Source organism: Myotis nattereri (genome assembly GCF_964212035.1).
Source record: "Myotis nattereri genome assembly, chromosome: 8".
Taxonomy (NCBI): domain Eukaryota; kingdom Metazoa; phylum Chordata; class Mammalia; order Chiroptera; family Vespertilionidae; genus Myotis; species Myotis nattereri.
Genome location: NC_138083.1, coordinates 62,096,953 through 62,115,201, shown reverse-complemented (window position 1 = coordinate 62,115,201; position 18,249 = coordinate 62,096,953). Strand labels below are relative to the sequence as shown.

The 18,249-nt window shown below is 49.2% G+C and overlaps 1 protein-coding gene across 1 annotated transcript in view; it reads right to left on the bottom strand.

Annotated features, from left to right (window-relative positions):
• Window positions 1-18,249, bottom strand: part of MTCL1 (microtubule crosslinking factor 1) — a 125,928-nt gene that overhangs the window by 45,812 nt on the left and 61,867 nt on the right. The window contains 4 exon segments of the mRNA XM_081097863.1: window positions 4,547-4,767; window positions 5,861-7,162; window positions 11,512-11,589; window positions 14,574-14,633. Of these exon segments, the coding sequence (XP_080953989.1) occupies window positions 4,547-4,767; window positions 5,861-7,162; window positions 11,512-11,589; window positions 14,574-14,633 (1,661 nt within the window).

The following is an 18,249-nucleotide window of genomic DNA, read 5'->3' as shown; positions in this document are numbered from 1 at the left end:
AACAACGCTACTGTAACTAGAACTCTGTTCCACCTCTCTCACCGTGACTTCATATTCTGGTGAGTTCCATTTTGTTTTGGCCAGTTTTGTTACTGCTTCTTCCCAAAGCAGTATATGAGGTCAACAAGTGTGTACACATGCTTGGCATAAAACCAGCACACATCATTTTATCCTGCCTGGTAGGACACAGCTGAGGCATAAGTGATCACAAATGCTCCGTGTGCTTCGCTGATTAAAGGATAAAGGGGGAGCTGGGGAAAGAGAGCCCTTTGAGATTTCTGAAACCCAATCCTCTGGGCACAGGCTTGGTTTCATTTATATCTGAAATCTGACCAGTGCCCGTGCTTGGCTACTCCTCATTGAGAACTATTTTTAAGGTACCCTGCACATTCCAAACCACATATTCTATACATTGCTCTCTCTTAACAAATGGAAATCTCTCACGGGGGGCAAAGTCAGGGAAGAACCTGGTGCCTGGTGTGAGAATCTTGCTACTATTTACTGAGACGAACAGGCAACAGGAACACTGTTCATTTGAAATCCTTTTTTTTTTTTTTTAACCAGTTAATTTTTTGTGTGGTTGAATTAATGGGTCAGTGGGTGCTAACAGATTCTGAGTTCAGCTTTCTCTGCCCATGGCTGTTTTCAGAGGGCAGGGCGTGGATATGCCATTCCCTTCCTGGACTTGTTATGTGTGCCATCTGAGCAGGAGGCTTTCTTCACAGATTTGTTATCTGCTAAAATGCTGCAGTGTAAGAACGTAGGTTTTTACTTTTCTCCTGTTGTTATTGCTGCTACTGGTACTGCTGGTTCAATTAGTACGAGTAATAATTTAACCTGCCCAAAACATGTGAATCTTCCAAACTACGAACTTACCTTTTCCCCCTTTCCCTAAGTAGGAAAATCTATAAGGTGGAAATCATGGGAGGTGTTTCACAAATGGAACTTGAGAAATTGATCCTTTTTTAAAACTTCAGCTGAAAGTCAGAAAGGTGTTTCTTCTGTTAAAACATTGATACTAGGCGTCCTCTAAGGCCCCATCCCTTTCCCAAGGCACACAGGCGAAGGACTGGAGGAAGTTCAGACGTGGTAGCAGTTGGCTTATGCAGATAATCAGTGGTAATTTCAAGGGTGATGTAAGAGGGAATAAACTTCTGTGGGTGCACGCAGTCTTAGTCTTGGCCTCATTCTAGAGGAAAGCCTCGTGTTTGCCTTTCGCCCAGTTCCTGGGGTGTCTTCAACGGGAGTAGTCAGTCAGCTGCCCTGCTGGGGGATTGTGTACCCTTTCCATCATGGCCTCAGAGGAAAGCCATTGTAAGCAATGAGTTCCAGATGTTTTCATTAAAAGGCTTGTAGGAGCTCTTTCTAGAACTGTCTGCTGTGCCATTTTAACCCAATGTAATATTCAAAGACCAAGCTAAGCTGTCTGTCAGGGTGGCATCACCCGAGGGACAGAGCATCCCAGACCCAGACTCCATAAGGGTGGACATTCGGCCCCTCAAAAGGAAAAACTATGGAGCCACCAAGCTGGTCCTAAAATATGTGTTATCTTTAAAAGATATTTTTAAATATGATATGCTTGCATGCATAATTGGCTTTTCTCTTCTGTGCAAAATGTCTTAGTGAATAAAAATGTCCCAACAAAGGATGTTCAACTTTGGTTCATACCATTTTCCCTTCTAGGCATGCTCCTGAGACACTGCCTTTCACTATGAGTTTTCTTCTTTTTTTATGTTCTCATTAAAATATATAAAATTAAAGAAAAACAGGCAGATGTTTAAAAAGAAGAAACATACCTTGGCCACATCACTGGCCATGCAGTTAATCACCTCAGTGATACGTGTTTAGAAACATCCCCCAGGAAATGGAGCTCTTGTTGGCGTGTCCGGGCCCCGGGGACCAAGAGGAGGTCAGGGCTGCCAGTCCCTGCAGTCCTGGGCAGCAGGGGGGACAGGACTGACCAGGCCTGAGCAGACTATTTTAGAGCCAGTCCTACCACTGTCCCCCTGGAGAGCTGAATGGCCGGATGCTCCACTCGGGCCTTGTGTTTCTCATTCTCATCATGAGGGAGTCAGACATTCTCTTCTGAGCCACATTGTTCGGATACCCGGACTTGCCATATGGCACCAACTAACTTGGCTAGTCTCCCTCTTCTGGAGTTTGCCTTCCTAGAACGTTCAGTTTTATCCAATAAAGTATTTCTCTCTCTCTAAGACCGTTGCCGGTTTTTGAAGCTATGCAGTGCGTGTATGTATGTGGCAAGCGACAGGAAGACGTATCAGAGGCCTAGCACCATCGCACACTTGATCAGAGCTTAACTGAACAGGGCTGTGTGACAGGCCTTGACTGATGGCGCCTATGGGAGGGGAGCTGCATTTCTCCCCAAATAGTGGATCATGTCCGGCCAGAGCTGTGCTTCTGCGCAGGGCCCAGGAGCAGCCAGTAACAAGTGACAAAGGGCTACAGTGGGCAGAGAAAATTGGTCCCATGACCAGGGCAGCTGTGACACCCCTTCCCGCCTATAGTCTTCGATGGCGGGACATAATCCCTCTCCTTATTATTAATCATACTTGATGCTTAGATGGCATGTAGCACCTTTCAGTGTACTTGTTCAGGTAACAGCTCATTGGCTCTGAGAATCATCCACATACAACCACATGAAGCAGGCAGGGCCATTTTACAGATGAGAAAACAGGCTGACACTTGCCGGAGAAACAGGGCTAGTAATGGACATAGAGCGGCCAGGACCCAGAGCCCGATGCCCATGCCAGGGTTGACTCCAGCACAGCATGGCGGCCCTGCTAGACATCACTGTGCTCAGTTGAACTGAGAGCTGGGACACGTGTCTTCCTGAGCTTTCCGCCTTGGAGGTGGATCATTCAATTCATTTGAAATGTACAGAATTGTGAGTCTGCTAGTGTCCAAGCAACCAGTATTCCAGATGAAGGCCCTGCCTGGGGCCCGGGTGGATCAAAGGGTTTTGATTGTGAAAGTTCCATAGAGTCACAAGACACACTAATCTCTAAATCCGTATTTGGGGGAAAACCTACATATGTAGTGTCCTGTTTTACTTTTGGTATAAAACCTAGGAACAGCTGACCTGCACATTTGGAATGAGCACACACTAAAGTTGATCTGCCGTAATACATGTCCAATTCCACGTCTAGAGCCCGTGCTCAGAAAACATCTTTAAAAATCACAAATGCTTATTCTGGGCACCGTGAGTTCCAGACTGGGAGGACCGGCGCTGCTGCTCTGGAACGGCACGCAGCAACCCCACACGGCACGCGGGGCTTCCGCCGGTCGTCCGGGGGCTGGCGCTGCCGTGTGCTTGGCCACTGGCATGCAGGATTCTCCCGGCCATGCCTCTGTGTGGCCCACAGCTACTTCTCTCCGGGGCACGGACTTGGATGCCACCTTTGGGGGAGCCTGGCCTCTGCCAAAGTAATGTAAGGTGGTGGGCTACAAAGGCTGTTTCAAAAACTGTTTTTGTTTTACTAAAGCTTTTGGGGGAAGGTTTTCATGTTACTGTGAGCCCTGTCCACGAGGGCAGAAATGTGACATACTCCCTCACAGGCTGGAGATATCTGAACTCACGTCTGGGTGGGCCAGCTGCCCCACCCGCCTACCTCTAACAGTGGGACTCACAACCTAACCAAGGCGTTAGCTGCAAGCTGAGCCAAAGGCCCGAGCGCTCCACCCCGAGTGCCTCTTCATTTCTTAGTCAAATGCCTGACCTTCTTGTGGAGGGAGCTTCTGTTTGCTTCCAGGTGTGAGGCTCCCTCCCACCTGCCCACCACTACTCTGCCCTTTGGGAGCCACTAAGAAGCCTCAGAGCTGAGGGGTAACACCCCCACTGGGAATAATAAACTAAGATTCTTTATCCAGATATTTTCTAATGTGTACTATGTTGCTCTAACCCTGCAATAACCTGCCTTGACCAGCAGTAGCAGAGTCAGGGACTCACTCCTCAGCGACACCTGTCTTTTGGTGCTGGGTGGAATTACTCGCACGGAGGAGCTTCTGCTGACAGGACCACTGACAACTGTTTCATAGAATGGAGTATCTGTGGTGGCTCAGGACTTTGTTGACAAGGCGTTACTGTGGCAACAACAGAGCATGCTGAAGAGTCCGGGTCAGGAGTGCACTCCTTGAATCTGCTGCTGGCCAGAGCGCTGTCCCAGAAACTACAGGACGCGTGTGAGACACACGGGAGGGGTTTTCTCCAGACTAGCAAAAACAGTGCTTGGTGTTATCCCAGTTTTCTTTCCCGTTTGACAAGAAGCCGGGTAATGCTCACAAATCAGTCCCCTATGTCTTGCTACATTTCCAGGCACCCCCGGGCCCTGGAGACACAGGTGTACGGGTGGGACCATGCCTGCCTGACAGGGGGTGCTGGCAGTTCCCTGCATTCAGCCTGTGTAGACCCTCCAGTTCCAGCTGCATGCAGTGGGTCGGCTTCTAGTGAAGTCCTCCTGATTCCATCTTCTCCTACTGTGTTCACTAAGGGCCTTGGACTCACAGGAAATGTCAGACAGCCAACCACACAGCAAAGGAAGGGTGGGAGGGCAGGGGAGAGGGTCGGCCGGTGGGACCAGCCAGCTTGCTGACCTCTAGATTGAAACAGCTCTGGCCTCCCGGCCTGCAGCTCCGGGCATCCCCGTCGGCTCGGCGGTGCAGCTCCCGCGTGGCTCGGAGGTGCGAGTGCTCCCGCTCGTCCCCTCGCTCCTGACCCAGCTGCCACTCCATCTGATCTCTCAGTTTGGACTGTTAGGTGCATGGAGGGATTTGGTTGTTGTTGTTTTTTAAATTTTAAATAAAAAACAAAGGACAAGAGGGTGAGGGTGGGGTAGGGAAGGGAGATAAAGAAAACAAAAATGGGTAAGGCAGACGACTGAGAACACTACCAGACGAAGAAAAGCATGGACAGGAAAACCAACTTAAACACAGTGGCGTAAGAGAGTGAAGAGAACAGAACCAAAATGAGGATGAGCAAAACGATGGGCTGAAAGATCTGGAAAGCAAAGAGAGAGGGGGGAAGAATGCAAAACACTGGTTATGAGGCGCATGCAATGGGGATGCATGAATCACAGACGCAACCGCAAGCACGCTACCCATGAAGGATACGGAAGCAAGGCTCCTCCTTCCGCGCTGTGGTCGAGCAGTCAAAGCCATAATCCAGGGTGGCAGCTGGGCCATGCACCCCAGGGCGACGCATAGGAAAGCAGTCCTGGGACGGCTACTCCACTCGGCCCTCACCCTCGGCTCAGGGAGGGCAGCGGGAGCAAGCCAGCAGCGAGACTTTCCATCGCAACCATCCTTCTCTCAGAGCTGCGCTCCTCTCCCCACTCTGGCTCATCTTCCAGTGGGGGTGGGTGGGCCTGGGTGCCTAGGGCCTTTCAGAACTGTCCCCTTTGGCAATGAAACTTGCTCCTGAGCGAGTTTGCTACTTATCCTGACTGTGAAATGAGTTTGCACTTTGTCTTAAACTCCTCTTAGCTTCTTCATCAGGATAGCTGGTCGCTTGAGACACCAAAAATAGAGAAAGACTGCTTCGATCCCTATCGCTTCCATTGGGATTAGCCTGGTGTCATGAGGGAGGACCTCTAAGCCAAGAGCAACGGCGCAGTTAAAAATAAGAGAGGAAAAGGGAAAAAGAAACAAGGAAATAAAAGAGAACTTAAACAAAAAGAAATCCAACCAATAGAAAGGATTTGGTTGACACTTGAGGCTTTAGTACAATGCAGGCTTGAAATCATAACCAAGCAGCCGTGAGCAGAATGAGTTCAAGTGCAGCAAGGCCAGCAAGGAGGAGGAAGAGCAAAACCGAGCAGGGAGGCAGAGCCAGGAGCCCCCTTACCTGCAAGTCTGGGACCAGCTCCTTCCCCAGGTTCCCGATGGGGGAGTCCCGGGACACGGAGGTCACGGTGGAGAGGAAGCTGGAGGACTCTGTGAGGTGGGGCAAGGGGGACAGGCCTTCCAGGCGCTCCCTCACACCATCCCCGAGCCGGTTCACCTGCTCCAGGAAGGTCTGGAGCTCCTTCCGGAAAGTCTTCATCCTGGCATTGATGGTCCCCAGCAGCTGGGGCCCCTTCCCATCCCCCTCCCCCTGAACACCAGGCCCTGGCGAGGCCACGTCGTCCACAAAGCCATTGGTGTCCGTGATGAGGCTCTCCATGGTCCGTTCCAGCCGCTCAGCCTCATGCTTTATGCTCACCAAGCACTCGGAGTCCTCCCTGGCCCTCAGGACCTCTGCCGGACACAGCTCGCTGGCCTCCGACGGCTTTCCGCTGCTGAAGCCGGACGTCTTCTCCAACACCTCTTCCGAGTCACTCTCCCCGCCAATGGGGCCCTCCCGCCTGGGCTGGGGCAGGCGGCCTTCCTCCCCATCGCTCTCCTTCTTGCCTGTGTCGCTGTCGGCGTCGCTGTCCCGGGGGCTCGGGGCACGCAGGCCCAGGTGGGCGGCCAGGTCGTAGCGCTGGACGTTGGACAGCAGCACCCGGTTCTCATACTGCAGCTTCAGGACCTTCCCGCTCAGCTCGCTGATCTGCAGCTGAGCGGACTTCAGCTCCTCCTGCAGGGGAGCCCCGCCATTCATGCCCTTGCCTCCGCCATCCGCCAGCCACCCGGGCTCCGGGCGCGGTTCAAACTTGAACTTGCTCAGCTCATGTGTTAGCTGCCGGTTGTGGTCTTCGATCTCAGATATGGACCTTCGAAGCAGCTCCGCTTCCTCCTCCACAAACTGCAGGTGTCGGCGGAGCTCCGTGGAGGATTCCAGGGAGTCGCCGAAGGGTGAGGTAGGAATGCTCGGGAGGTGGTCCCGGCCGGGACCCTCTCGCTCATACTGGCCTCGCATGTCCTCCATCTCCGCTTTGAGGCCTCGGTTCTCCACTTCCAGCTCCACGATCTTCCGGCCCAAGATGTTGGCTTCTTCCTCTACCAACTTCAACCGCAGCTTCAGCTCCGCCTCCCTGGTGCTGGGTGGCCCACCGGCTTCCCCGGTGGGCAGGGGGCTGTCCACGTCCCCATACAGGGCCTTGTACTTCTGGAGCTCCTGCTCCAGCTCGTCCTTCTCCTTGCCCAGCTTGGCCATCTTTTTGCGCATCAGGGAGCCTTCCTCTTTGGCAAACTGAAGCTGGCATTTCAAATCGGCACTGTCATCCTGCCAGGAAAGAACAGCCCGAGAGAAGGGTTATTTGAAAACACCAAATGTTCGTGTTTTTGATTATTTCCCTCGCACCTCGCCCCCAACACACACAAAAAAACAAAACACCGATCTTTTTGTCAGTGCATCAGGTTACAGGAGAAGGGGCCAAAACAAAGCCAAGGGGAGCTGGGGCCTTCACAACGTCTGCTGCTTTGTCACAGACACAAAAGAAACCAAACAATTAGTTTGGAAAACACGTGCACATGAAAACCATCATACAGGTGGTGCGTGAGGAGAAAATGAAATGAAACTCAACACCTGCCAGTGATGCAGTGATCCTGCGTTACCTTGTGGTCCAACCTGACTCATCACTGGCATCAGTGGAAGAGAGAACCCCCCGCCAAGTCTGGGGCAGGCACACAGGCTTCCGTAGCCACTTCCACCTGTGGCCACTCACTTCCTCCATGGTGCAGACCTCCCTCATCCAAAGTGGTCAGCAACCCACAGGTGTTACCAAGAGGGGGAGGCCAGGTGACCCCCAAATCATGACCGGGCTTTCCACTGACATGCTGAGAACCTGAGACATGGCAATGCCCCTCCCCCTCCCCAGATCTCCCCATCCCCAGTGTATCACAAGGATGACATGAGCACAAAATTATGAGATGACAGGCATGAGGGTGCTTTGGGAGTCAAGGTGTGGAGTAAGTACCAAGCTCTGACAGTTAGTATGAATTGGTTACTGCAAACCTAAGCACCTGGGTTACTCACAACCTTCCGCCATGCAGGTGCAACTTCAGAGCCTGAGGTTATGTTCCGCTCCCTTTAGTTGCTATAACACAGCAGGAAAGTAAACTCAGAAACCCAACACAAGGAGGTTAAGTGTTTCAAAACCTGAGATGTAGTTATTACTGGAATACCAGAGGATGCCGAGGGTCACCCAAACAGACTCTCCTAAATGCCACACTGCTTGGCTGAGGTCAAGAGGGCAATATTTGGCCAATTGGAAAGCTGACTCTGCCTTCACAGTGCAGGTCTCAAAGCCGTGAAGCAACATGAATTCTGGTTTGGGCTTGCACAAAGGTTTTCTATCACATTCAGTGGAAACAATGACCACTTTCATGAATCATTCCTCTTTGGTTGGCTATCAGAAGTTTCAAAGGGCTGTCATGGGGACAAAACTTTCAGCAAAGGATTCCCCATAACACAGAGACACTCAACAGCATGCTGGAGGGTAGGCAAACCCCATCAGCTTCAAGGGAAGGGAAGTCATCAAACCAATATCTGGAACAAGTCAACCCCTTGGGGAGAATGAAGTCTTTGAGTGTGTGCTTGCGTGGCCTAGTAGAGTTGACACAACTTTCACACTCATTCTCTGCCATGTTTTTGCCACTTCTCACCATTAGTCAGAAAGATACGGAAAGACCTCCCTTGGTGACCCCCCAACTTACATCCTTCCACCCACCCACCTCTTCCCTGTACCACAAATCTACTGGGGATAGGGAGTGATGTGACAGGGCTGACTGGAGGAAAAGCCTAAGGCCAGCTGTGAGACAGTGCTGTGTGGAACATAGGCCCTGGTGCTGTCTGTGCATCTTCTGAAGGACATGCTCCCCCTGCCACCGTCCTAGCAGAGGACAAACCAGTCCTGCCGCACCTGGGGTCAAACATGCTGCCCTGAGTTCCACTCTGCCCCTCTGTCCCTGGTACCATGGGCTGATCACAGAGCCCTGGTAAACCCATCTCCCTATGTCTAAAGCAGGATCCTAGCTCAATCACAAGGTCGTTTTGAAGGTCAAATGGAATAATGTATAGCAAAGTGGCTTGTGTATGTATGATAAATCTCCATACTCTAGCACCCTGAAATTAACTTTCTCTTTGTCTGAAACACAATTAATATTAGGGGAAGGAGCCAGTAACTCTACTCTCCCCATTCCCCCCCCCCCCCCCCCGCTCTGTGTATCAGAGGGTAATACAGTGGGGCCTTGACTTACGAGTGTCCCAACTAACGAGTTTTTTGAGATATGAGCAGTCTCTCGGCCGATTTTTTGCTTTGAGTTGCGAGCTAAAATTCGGGTTACGAGCCAGCTTCAGATACCCCACCGCTAGTTGGCGCAGCGAACGTCACAGTGAACGCCACAACATCAGCCCAGCATCACGTGTCTCACTCGTTCACTTTATGATTTGACATACTAGTAATTTGAGTTACGAGCTCCGTCACGGAACGAATTAAACTCGTAAGTCAAGGCCCCACTGTATATAAATACCATTGGGAACAGAGCATGGTCTTCATGTTCTACAAACTCATCCCATTAAGGATTTGGTTTTGGGGGATTAAGCAGACATAAAAAGGGCTTCTATGACTAATTGGGAAATGAAGCTGTCTGCCCACTCACACTAAGCAACATGTGTTATTAACACTGCTGGGATAGTGATGTATATATTTTTAAAGGGCCTAATTGAATAGATGGGCTGTAAAAGACATATTGTAGTCTATCCTAATACTAAGGAGAAAGTATGCATATTTGTTGATTCATTCATTCTTCCTGTACATACTGAGTACTCACTATGCACCAGAAATTGACATTTTACTTTTAAATGACCCCAGCTTCATAATAATCTAGGTTGTTAAACCTAGATTCCCAAGAAATCAATGGAGATGGACTGCCAATACTTTGTAAATGGATTAGTGTAGGAGTGAAAAGCCTGGGACAAGACAAGATAATGCCCTTAGCCCCATCATTAACTTGATAGCCAGTGTTTATCCTTCATCCAATATCACCTAAGTGATCCTATCTCCACCATAGAACAGAAAAAGTCACCTTCGTACATGAGGATGGCAGCAGAGGTCATGGAAGACAATGTCGCCAGCCACAAGGGAATTCCAACCTCTGCCCACCTCAAGCCTGAGCAGACCCAGAGATGGACAAGACCACCTACTGTAACCAATGCCCTAACCCTACTTCCATGGAAACTTGCAACTGGTGAGGCCTTGATATGGAAGAACAGGTTGGAAACGAGGGGCGGAGTTACCTGCTCAATTCTTGGGAGCTTTTGTCTCAAACCCAGACCAGGGAGTCTCAGGTGATCTCTGCAGAGAGTGTTCCCCAAAAGTGGAGCTAAGAAGTTGAGGGTAATATCTCTAAGAGGCACATGAACCAGGCCTTGCACAAGGGTTCCGAAACACTTGGTTATAAATACTTAGAGTAGAAAAATACTATGAAGCCCTAAAATTGCCTTGATTTCTGGAAACCTTGAACCTTCCATCACCCCTTTCCATTGGCCTTCCCCACAAGTCTGACTATAAACCAGAACCATTCTCTGTCTCCTTGAACCTAAATCCCGGTCAGTTAAAGAAGCAAGATTATATGACATACCCTAATGATGTCCAATTTCTAGAGTACTTGAAGATTGAAAAAATATCCAAAAAGTCTTCTTGTTCCTTAAAGGAAGAACTATACACACAGCAGGAATTTCACATATGATTAAAGCATGCTGTCATCTCTACTAAACACCCATGCACGATGAGGCCTGGCACCGAGACTAAAGCAGTTTTTGAAAGAGCAATCTTTGAAGTCAAGGCAGTGTGTGCATTTAATGAAGGCGTCAGACTTCCTCACTCCGTTGAGGTGGCTGGAGAAGGTGCTATACCTTCCGGGGCCGGCGTGCGGGAAGGGAGGCAGGATGCTGGGCTCAGCCTGTTCTGGGGACAGGAAGTCACTCCTTCTGACGAGATAGAGAATCACAGCCTCACCTAAAGCAGCGGGAGGCTGGCTACCCATCTTATTTTGTAACCACAGACTTCTAAACTCTGCCAAATCTCCGGGGTAAGGGTCTAGGCCAGCGGTTCTCAACCTGTGGGTCGCGACCCCTTTGGCGGTCGAACGACCCTTTCACAGGGGTCGCCTAAGACCATCCTGCATATCAGATATTTACATTATGATTCAGAACAGTAGCAACATTAGAGTTATGAAGTAGCAACGAAAATAATTTTATGGTTGGGTCACAACATGAGGAACTGTATTTAAAGGGCCAGAAGGTGGAGAACCGCTGGTCTAGGCTGAATCCTCAACTGAAGGATATCAAGCTCTGGTTTCAAGAGATGATCAGATAGCCCAGGAATGCAGTATGAAAGCAGAAGGTTGAGTCAAACTTTCCACATGACACTGTCCCTGTGCAAGCAGAGAAGGCAAGCATGGCATGGGAGCAGACACACAGAAGACCACCACCACCACCACCACCACCAGCAGCAGCAGCTGGAAAGGCCTTGCCAAGCAACAAAAATATATCACTACAGGTGTATATTCTTTGGCTTGCAAGTCTGATGTCTAGCCAGCACCCCAAGCCCTGACTGCTCGCATTCCTACCTTGCGCCGGGGTGCCAGTTTCCTTTGAGTTTTGGTTGCAGACCTGCAGTTCCCAAGGCGCTCCGCTCCACCACTCTGCTGGACAGAAACTCCTTTCTCAATGATACTGCAGGCTGGGGGGGACTGAACACATTCCCGATGCCCGGGGCTTCTCAAACACTCCTGAGGGGCAGCACGGCTGTTCTCAGCCCAATTTACCCACAGGGGAAGGCAATACCATGCTGCTCCTTCCAGAATGGGGCAACAGCTACCCTTTTAAGGAAAAGATCTTCCCTGGTCAAGAGCCGGCAAGCTGAAAATCCTCGAAGCCCAGGAGGGCTCAAGCACGCAGCAGTGGGACTACAGATTCCAATTTCCCTGGTATTAGTGAATGGCAAAGCGAGACTGGGGAGTAGAGGTGGTAGAAGAGAACAGTTCACCTTTGGCATCCCTGCTGTTCACACGGCCTGGCCCCCTTTGAAGGGCACTCTGGGGATCAGTGCATTTGGAGACTGGAGAAACCAAAGGAATCAGTGTGGAATTCACAGGGGTGGGTCAGCAGAGCTCTTAGCTACTGCATCTCTCTAATTACCACTTGTTCTGAAAGCTCAGGGAGCTGATATCCCAATAATACCTTTGTTCCCTCCAACACCTAATACTAGCAGTGATTTCAAAAAGAAGGAAGAGAGGAATCCAGTAAAGCAGGTATTCAGAAAAGCCAAGAAAGTTCTGAAGAACACATACCATGTACACAGAGAGGGCTACGCTTTTGCCATCTTTTGGTAAGAACATTTCACTTTCATTTAGGACAATTTAGGACACTGTTCAACTTGCACATATATATCTTACCTAATAATAGACAAACATGTAAATTGACCATACCTTTGCTATGCTAACCAGCCAATCAGGAGAGTATGCAAATTAACCCAACAAAGATGGCGGTTAATTTGCATACATAGGCTCCAAGTGGTGGAGTGAAGCCTGATGGCTCCGGGGCCAGAGCAGCGAAGCCTAATGGCTCCGGGGTCGGCTCCGGCCAGAGCCCGGCCAGAGCAAAGGCCTGGGTCCCAGGTGCCAGAGGCAAACCGGTGCCAGCAGCCAAGGGAAGGGAAGGCCTATTGCACGAATCTCTCCGTGCAACAGGCCTCTAGTCTACACTAATAAAAGAGAAAAATGGTAATTGGCGTACGACGCTACCCTTTTCATTGGCTAATCAGGGTTATATGCAAATTAACTGCCAACTAAGATTGGCAGTTAACTGCCAACAAAGATTGGCAGTTAACTGCCAACAAGATGGCGGCTAATTTGCATATGTAGGCACAATGTAGGGAGGCGAAAGGGAAAGCAGGAAGAAGCCCCCTGCCACTGACAGTGATCTGAAACCCAAGGGGAGCTAAGAGCTGGGGGGCAGGACAAAGGCGGCCCTGGGGCTGCCTTTGCCCTGCCCCCCAGCCATGATCAGAGAATCAGGCGCCTTTGCCGCCCTGGCCAGTGATAGCAGGAAGTAGGGGTGGAGCCAGCGATGGGAGCTGGGTATGGTCGAAGCTGGCAGTCCCGGGAGCTAGGGGTCCCTTGCCTGGGCCTAAAGCGGAGCCCACGATCGCGGCGCCCCCCGCTGCCACTGCAGGTCCCCGCTGCCCGGGCCGGATGCCTAGGCCAGAGGCGTTAGGCCTGGGCAGGGGTGGAGCCTGCAACCGCGGGGAGCTGGGGGTCCCCTGCCCAGGCCTGACACCTCTGCCGGAGGCCTCAGGCCTGGTCAAGGGGCCGATCCGGTGATTGGTGATCGGAGGGTGATGAGGGTCAACTCCTCTGGCTGAGGCATCAGGCCTGGGTGGGGGGCGGAGCCGGGGATTGGGGGGATATGATGGTCCCCTTGCCCAGGCCTGAAGCCTGGGTCAGAGGCGTCAGGCTTGGGTGGGGGGTGGAGCAAGCGATCAGAGGGAGATGGGGGTCCCCTGCCCAGGCATGATTCCTGGGCCAGAGGCCTCAGGCCTGGGCGGGGGTCAGAGCCAGTGATCGGGGGGAGATGGGGGTCCCCTGTCCAAGCCTGACACCTCTGGCGGAGGCGTCAGGCCTGGGCAAGGGGCTAATCAGGCGATTGGAGGGTGATGGGGGTCTACGCCTCTGGCCGAGGCATCAGGCCTGGGCAAGGGGCAGAGCCAGCAATTGGAGGGGTCTGGGGGTCCCCTGCCCAGGCCTGATGCCTGGGCCAGAGGCATCAGGCCTGGGCTGGAGGCAGAACCAGTGATGGGGGGGAATGAGGGTCCCCTGCCCAGGCCTGACACCTCTGTCAGAGGCGTCAGGCCTGGGCAAGGGGCCGATCCTGCGATTGGAGGGTGATGGGGGTCAACGCCTGAGGGCTCCCAGTATGTGAGAGGGGGCAGGCTGGGCTGAGGGACACTCCCCCTACACACACACACACCCAGTGCACGAATTTCGTGCACCGGGCCCCTAGTATATATATAAAAACACAACATGCCGAAACCGGTTTGGCTCAGTGGATAGAGCGTCGGCCTGCGGACTCAAGGGTCCCGGGTTCGATTCCGGTCAAGGGCATGTACCTGGGTTGCGGGCACATCCCCAGTGGGAAATGTGCAGGAGGCAGCTGATCGATGTTTCTCTCTCATCGATGTTTCTAGCTTTCTATCTCTCTCCCTTCCTCTCTGTGAAAAATCAATAAAATATATTTAAAAAACAACAACAAAAAAACACAATGCTCAAAACAGTGCCGTGTGAATGACCTTGTGAATAGCACAGTAGTTGTACTATGTTACTGTGTGAATGACTTTTTACCAGTTACTGCCAGAGCCCTAATGGCACCAAATTATGTCTCACACAAAGCCATTCTGTTCTTCTCTTTCTTGAAGGAATCACCAGCTTATTGGTGCAAGAAACAAAAAGGGAGGAGCTGTTGGTTTGGAAAGAAAAGCTTCACCCATGGAGGTTTTGAATGAGTCCAAATTTTTTGCCAGGTAATGTTTCTTTGAATATTTTAAAGGCAACGGTAACATTTTTAAAGAAAATTCAACATGAGGTGATTGCCTCCTGAGGAGATGTAACATTAGAACAAAAACTCTGCTTACCTGGTTCAAGGTTTTCTTTTCTTTGTATGTTTCCCGACTGCCTCTTCTTTTCAGGGAACTCTGAAACAGATCCAAGCAACATTCTATTACGGAGGGGTCACAGGGGGCACCTGCCCTGGGTGGGCACCATCCCCACTGGCCGGGGACACACAAGGACAGGGCTCTTTTTCCCCCACTGAAATCAAGAAACCATTTAGAGTCAACATTTCAATCCATTGAATAGGTTGGTGAGGTCTTTGAATTCTAAAAAGCTTTAAATCCTAATTATTATATTTCAGGTATTCCTCAATTATTCAGTTTCATGAAAAAGGAAGGTAACTTAGATCATTTGTACTAGTGGAGGGGAGACAAGAGGAGGAAAAGGTAGGAAGTTTTGGAAATAGATATATAATATGTCTGGGGCTGCCTTATTTCCTAATTATGTTTTGTTTGGACTAATATCAAAATTATTTGATGTTTCCTGAATGCCTAAAAGTAAATGATCATATATTAAAAAAAAAAAAAGTGGTAGAGAGAAAGGGTGGCTCTTGTTTTTGGAGAAAACCTAATCTAGGTTGCAACGTTCTCCATGAACAAGCCCCAATTCATGATTAAACCTACATCTTAAAGATCTAAAAGAGTTCCTAATATATTCATTTGTGATGTGGCCTTGGCCACAAGTAAGTGTCCTTCAATGGACTGGGTCTTGCCTACTGTTACATACATTACAGTGCACCTTTGCCTGCCATAGGCAAGAAGTGTGTCTGAAATATAAACACAGGTATAAACACAAGGGCCCAGGGGGCGGTCTGAAATGGAATAACAGGGAGGCAGACAGGTTTTGCTCAGTCAAGGATGAAGAAAGAACTACTGGGAAGAAGAGGAATTTGAGACCTGAAAGCATTCCTGTAATCCTGAGAAAGGTGGAAGAAAGCGGCTTGGAAAGTTCAGATTGCTGGCTGTCACTCAGACCTTGGCAAACCTGTGAATGAGAGGACATTCTCGCTGGGGGCCGCCCCCTCCCCTTGGCAGCTTCGCCCCGACTGAGGCAAGCACCTGGCTCCTCTGGGAACGCCTCTGAAGGTGGGTGGGCTCAGAGTCCTCTCTGCCTCATTCCTTTGCCGCAGCCCACATACCCAAGCAGCTGGGAAAGGAGGCTCTGATGCACGTCACTCACATAACTGTCAGCCTTAAGCTAATTAACTCAGCTCTGTTTACATTTTAAGTGTCTCTTTCACAGAAGACTAGGCCATGCCATTTATTGGATGAATTTTAGGGTTAAGAAACAAAATTCTAGCCCTAGCTGGTCTTGCTCAGTGGTTAGAGCACTGGCCTGTGTTCTGAAGGGTCCTGGGTTCCATTCCAGTCAAGGGGACATGCCTGGGTTGCGGGCTCAATCCCCAGTTGGGGTGTGCAGGAGGCAGCCAATCAATGATTCTCTATCATCATTGATGTTTCTATCTCTCTTCCCTCTCCCTTCCTCTCTAAAATCTATCTATCTATCTATCTATCTATCTATCTATCTATATATATATATGTATATATATATATATATATATATATATATATATATATATATATATGTAAAAGAAACAAAATTCTAGTTTCCCTGAACCTTTAGGAGGCCTGGGTCAGGTGGGGTGTGTGTGCGTGTGTGTGTAATTGAGTGAATGGATGAGATGCTTATAGAATCAGCATGTGAGTGGGCGCTCCCTGGTCACCAAGGGTGTGTGTGGGTGTGTGGAAGCTTGTCTCTGGTCCCCCTGCAGAAGCAGCTTTATTTCCTTTAGGCTTTCTTGTAAAAGCAGCATCACGCTACAAAGAGAACCAGTCTCCTCTGATGGGTTAAATGAAGCAAGTCTTAAGAAGGGCTTGAGCTTTCCCTTCTTAATAAGTAGGTTTTCCAGGATTATTCACGCTGCAGTGAAGGAGTTTCTTTGATTTCAATGAACTGAGTGAGATAAACACTTCTGACGATTCCCTATAGAAAATATAGGTTACAACAGCATGTATTTTGTGGTTTCAATTTATAGCTAATAAAATATAAATATATGTATGTGTTATATGTGTTTGTTAGAAAAGTAGGCTATAGAAATTGTATAAAAATGTTAATAATGATCATCTTCAGGTGACAGGTGATTTTAGTTTTTGTTTGTGTGGCTTTTCATAGTCTCCAAATTATCTACAGTAAATACTATTTCTTTTGCAAGAAAACAAAACAAAAGTAACCAGGATATGAAAATTTGTACTTGAACGAGGTGAGAGAAAAGAGGCTAGCACCCATCTTCCTACGTCGGACTGCAGCGGAACTTCATCAGAAGTTCTGTGCCAAGTTGTTGGGCTTTTTTCCACAATTAGAAATTGTTTTCATTAGCCCAGACCTTGAGGTATCACCTATACATACACAGTTCTTTAAAAGGACCAAGAGGCTCCCTAAGGGTTGGAGAAACTGGCCAGGTGACCTACTGCCCTGCAGGCCCCTGGCATATGGCTCCCTCTCCATGTTCCAAGCAGTGATGAAGCCCCTACTCTGGCGTGCAGTCTCCTCCCTGGCTCACCTGCCTATTGGCCAAGGAACCCTGGGTATAGAATGATTTGTACGAGCATCATTTTTAAAAAAATATCTATATTTTTTATTGATTTCAGAGAGAGGAAGGGAAAGGGAGAGAAAGATAGAAACATCAATGATGAGATAATCACTGGCTGCCTTCTGCACACCCCCTACTGGGGACCAAGCCCCCCCCACCCCCCACCCCCCTGCAACTTGGGCATGTGCCCTAACCGGGAATTGAACCGTGACCTTCTGGTTCATAAGTTGACGTTCAACCACTGAGCCACAGCAGCTGATCTGTATGAGCATTATTTGTGGCCATCCTCTGGATGACGCAAAGATCCAGTGGAGAGTCTCTTCCAAGAAACAATTAAGGGAAAGGGGGAAATGTAGACTATCAAATAAATGGAACCCAGAATGGGGTGTGCCTGCTGTTTAATTCTACTCTTTCTTTTTAGTCTGGCCAACTGCCAGAAAATCAATTCTAAATTCCTATGAAAAAGGGGGGAAAATTGGATTTGTGAATCCAAATTGAATCCATCCAAGACTGATGCATTTGCTGGGTACTGAATATGATTAAATAAAATATGAAGTTAGGCAATTATTTGGACTTCCATATCAATTCTTAATGTTTCCTATTTTAAGTTAGCCAGTTTCTTCTAAGCAATTTCAGAAAAACGAACAAGCTCTCATGGCTAAAGTGTCTTCAGAGAGAGGCTTTTGGGGCTTTAACGTTTTAAATTGGTAATAAAAGGAGGCAAATATGAATTAGAATGCTATACATTATGAGTCTATATGGAAAAGAGGGCATAAGCAGATGATTTTCAAAATTCTTACAGAATCTCATTATTCAGAAAGTAGTCTGGGTTTTTGGGGGGCTGATTTATATCACATAGTTGCAAAATCAGAATAAGAAAATGATAGTTCATAGGTCTTCTTCCTTTAAGGAGGAAGTCACCAAGATTCTTCTACCCATATTAAAGTTCTCATTTGGGTGATACAGGATGTAAAGAGTAAAAACTATTAGCTTCCCCTTCAGCTAGAAGCACCACGTCTTGGCTGGAAGATGCCTCCTGCCCTTTCCTCCTCTTCACTTGCCCTGAAACAGTTCTCAGGGAGACTGGTTCCCTTTGCACCATGGAATCA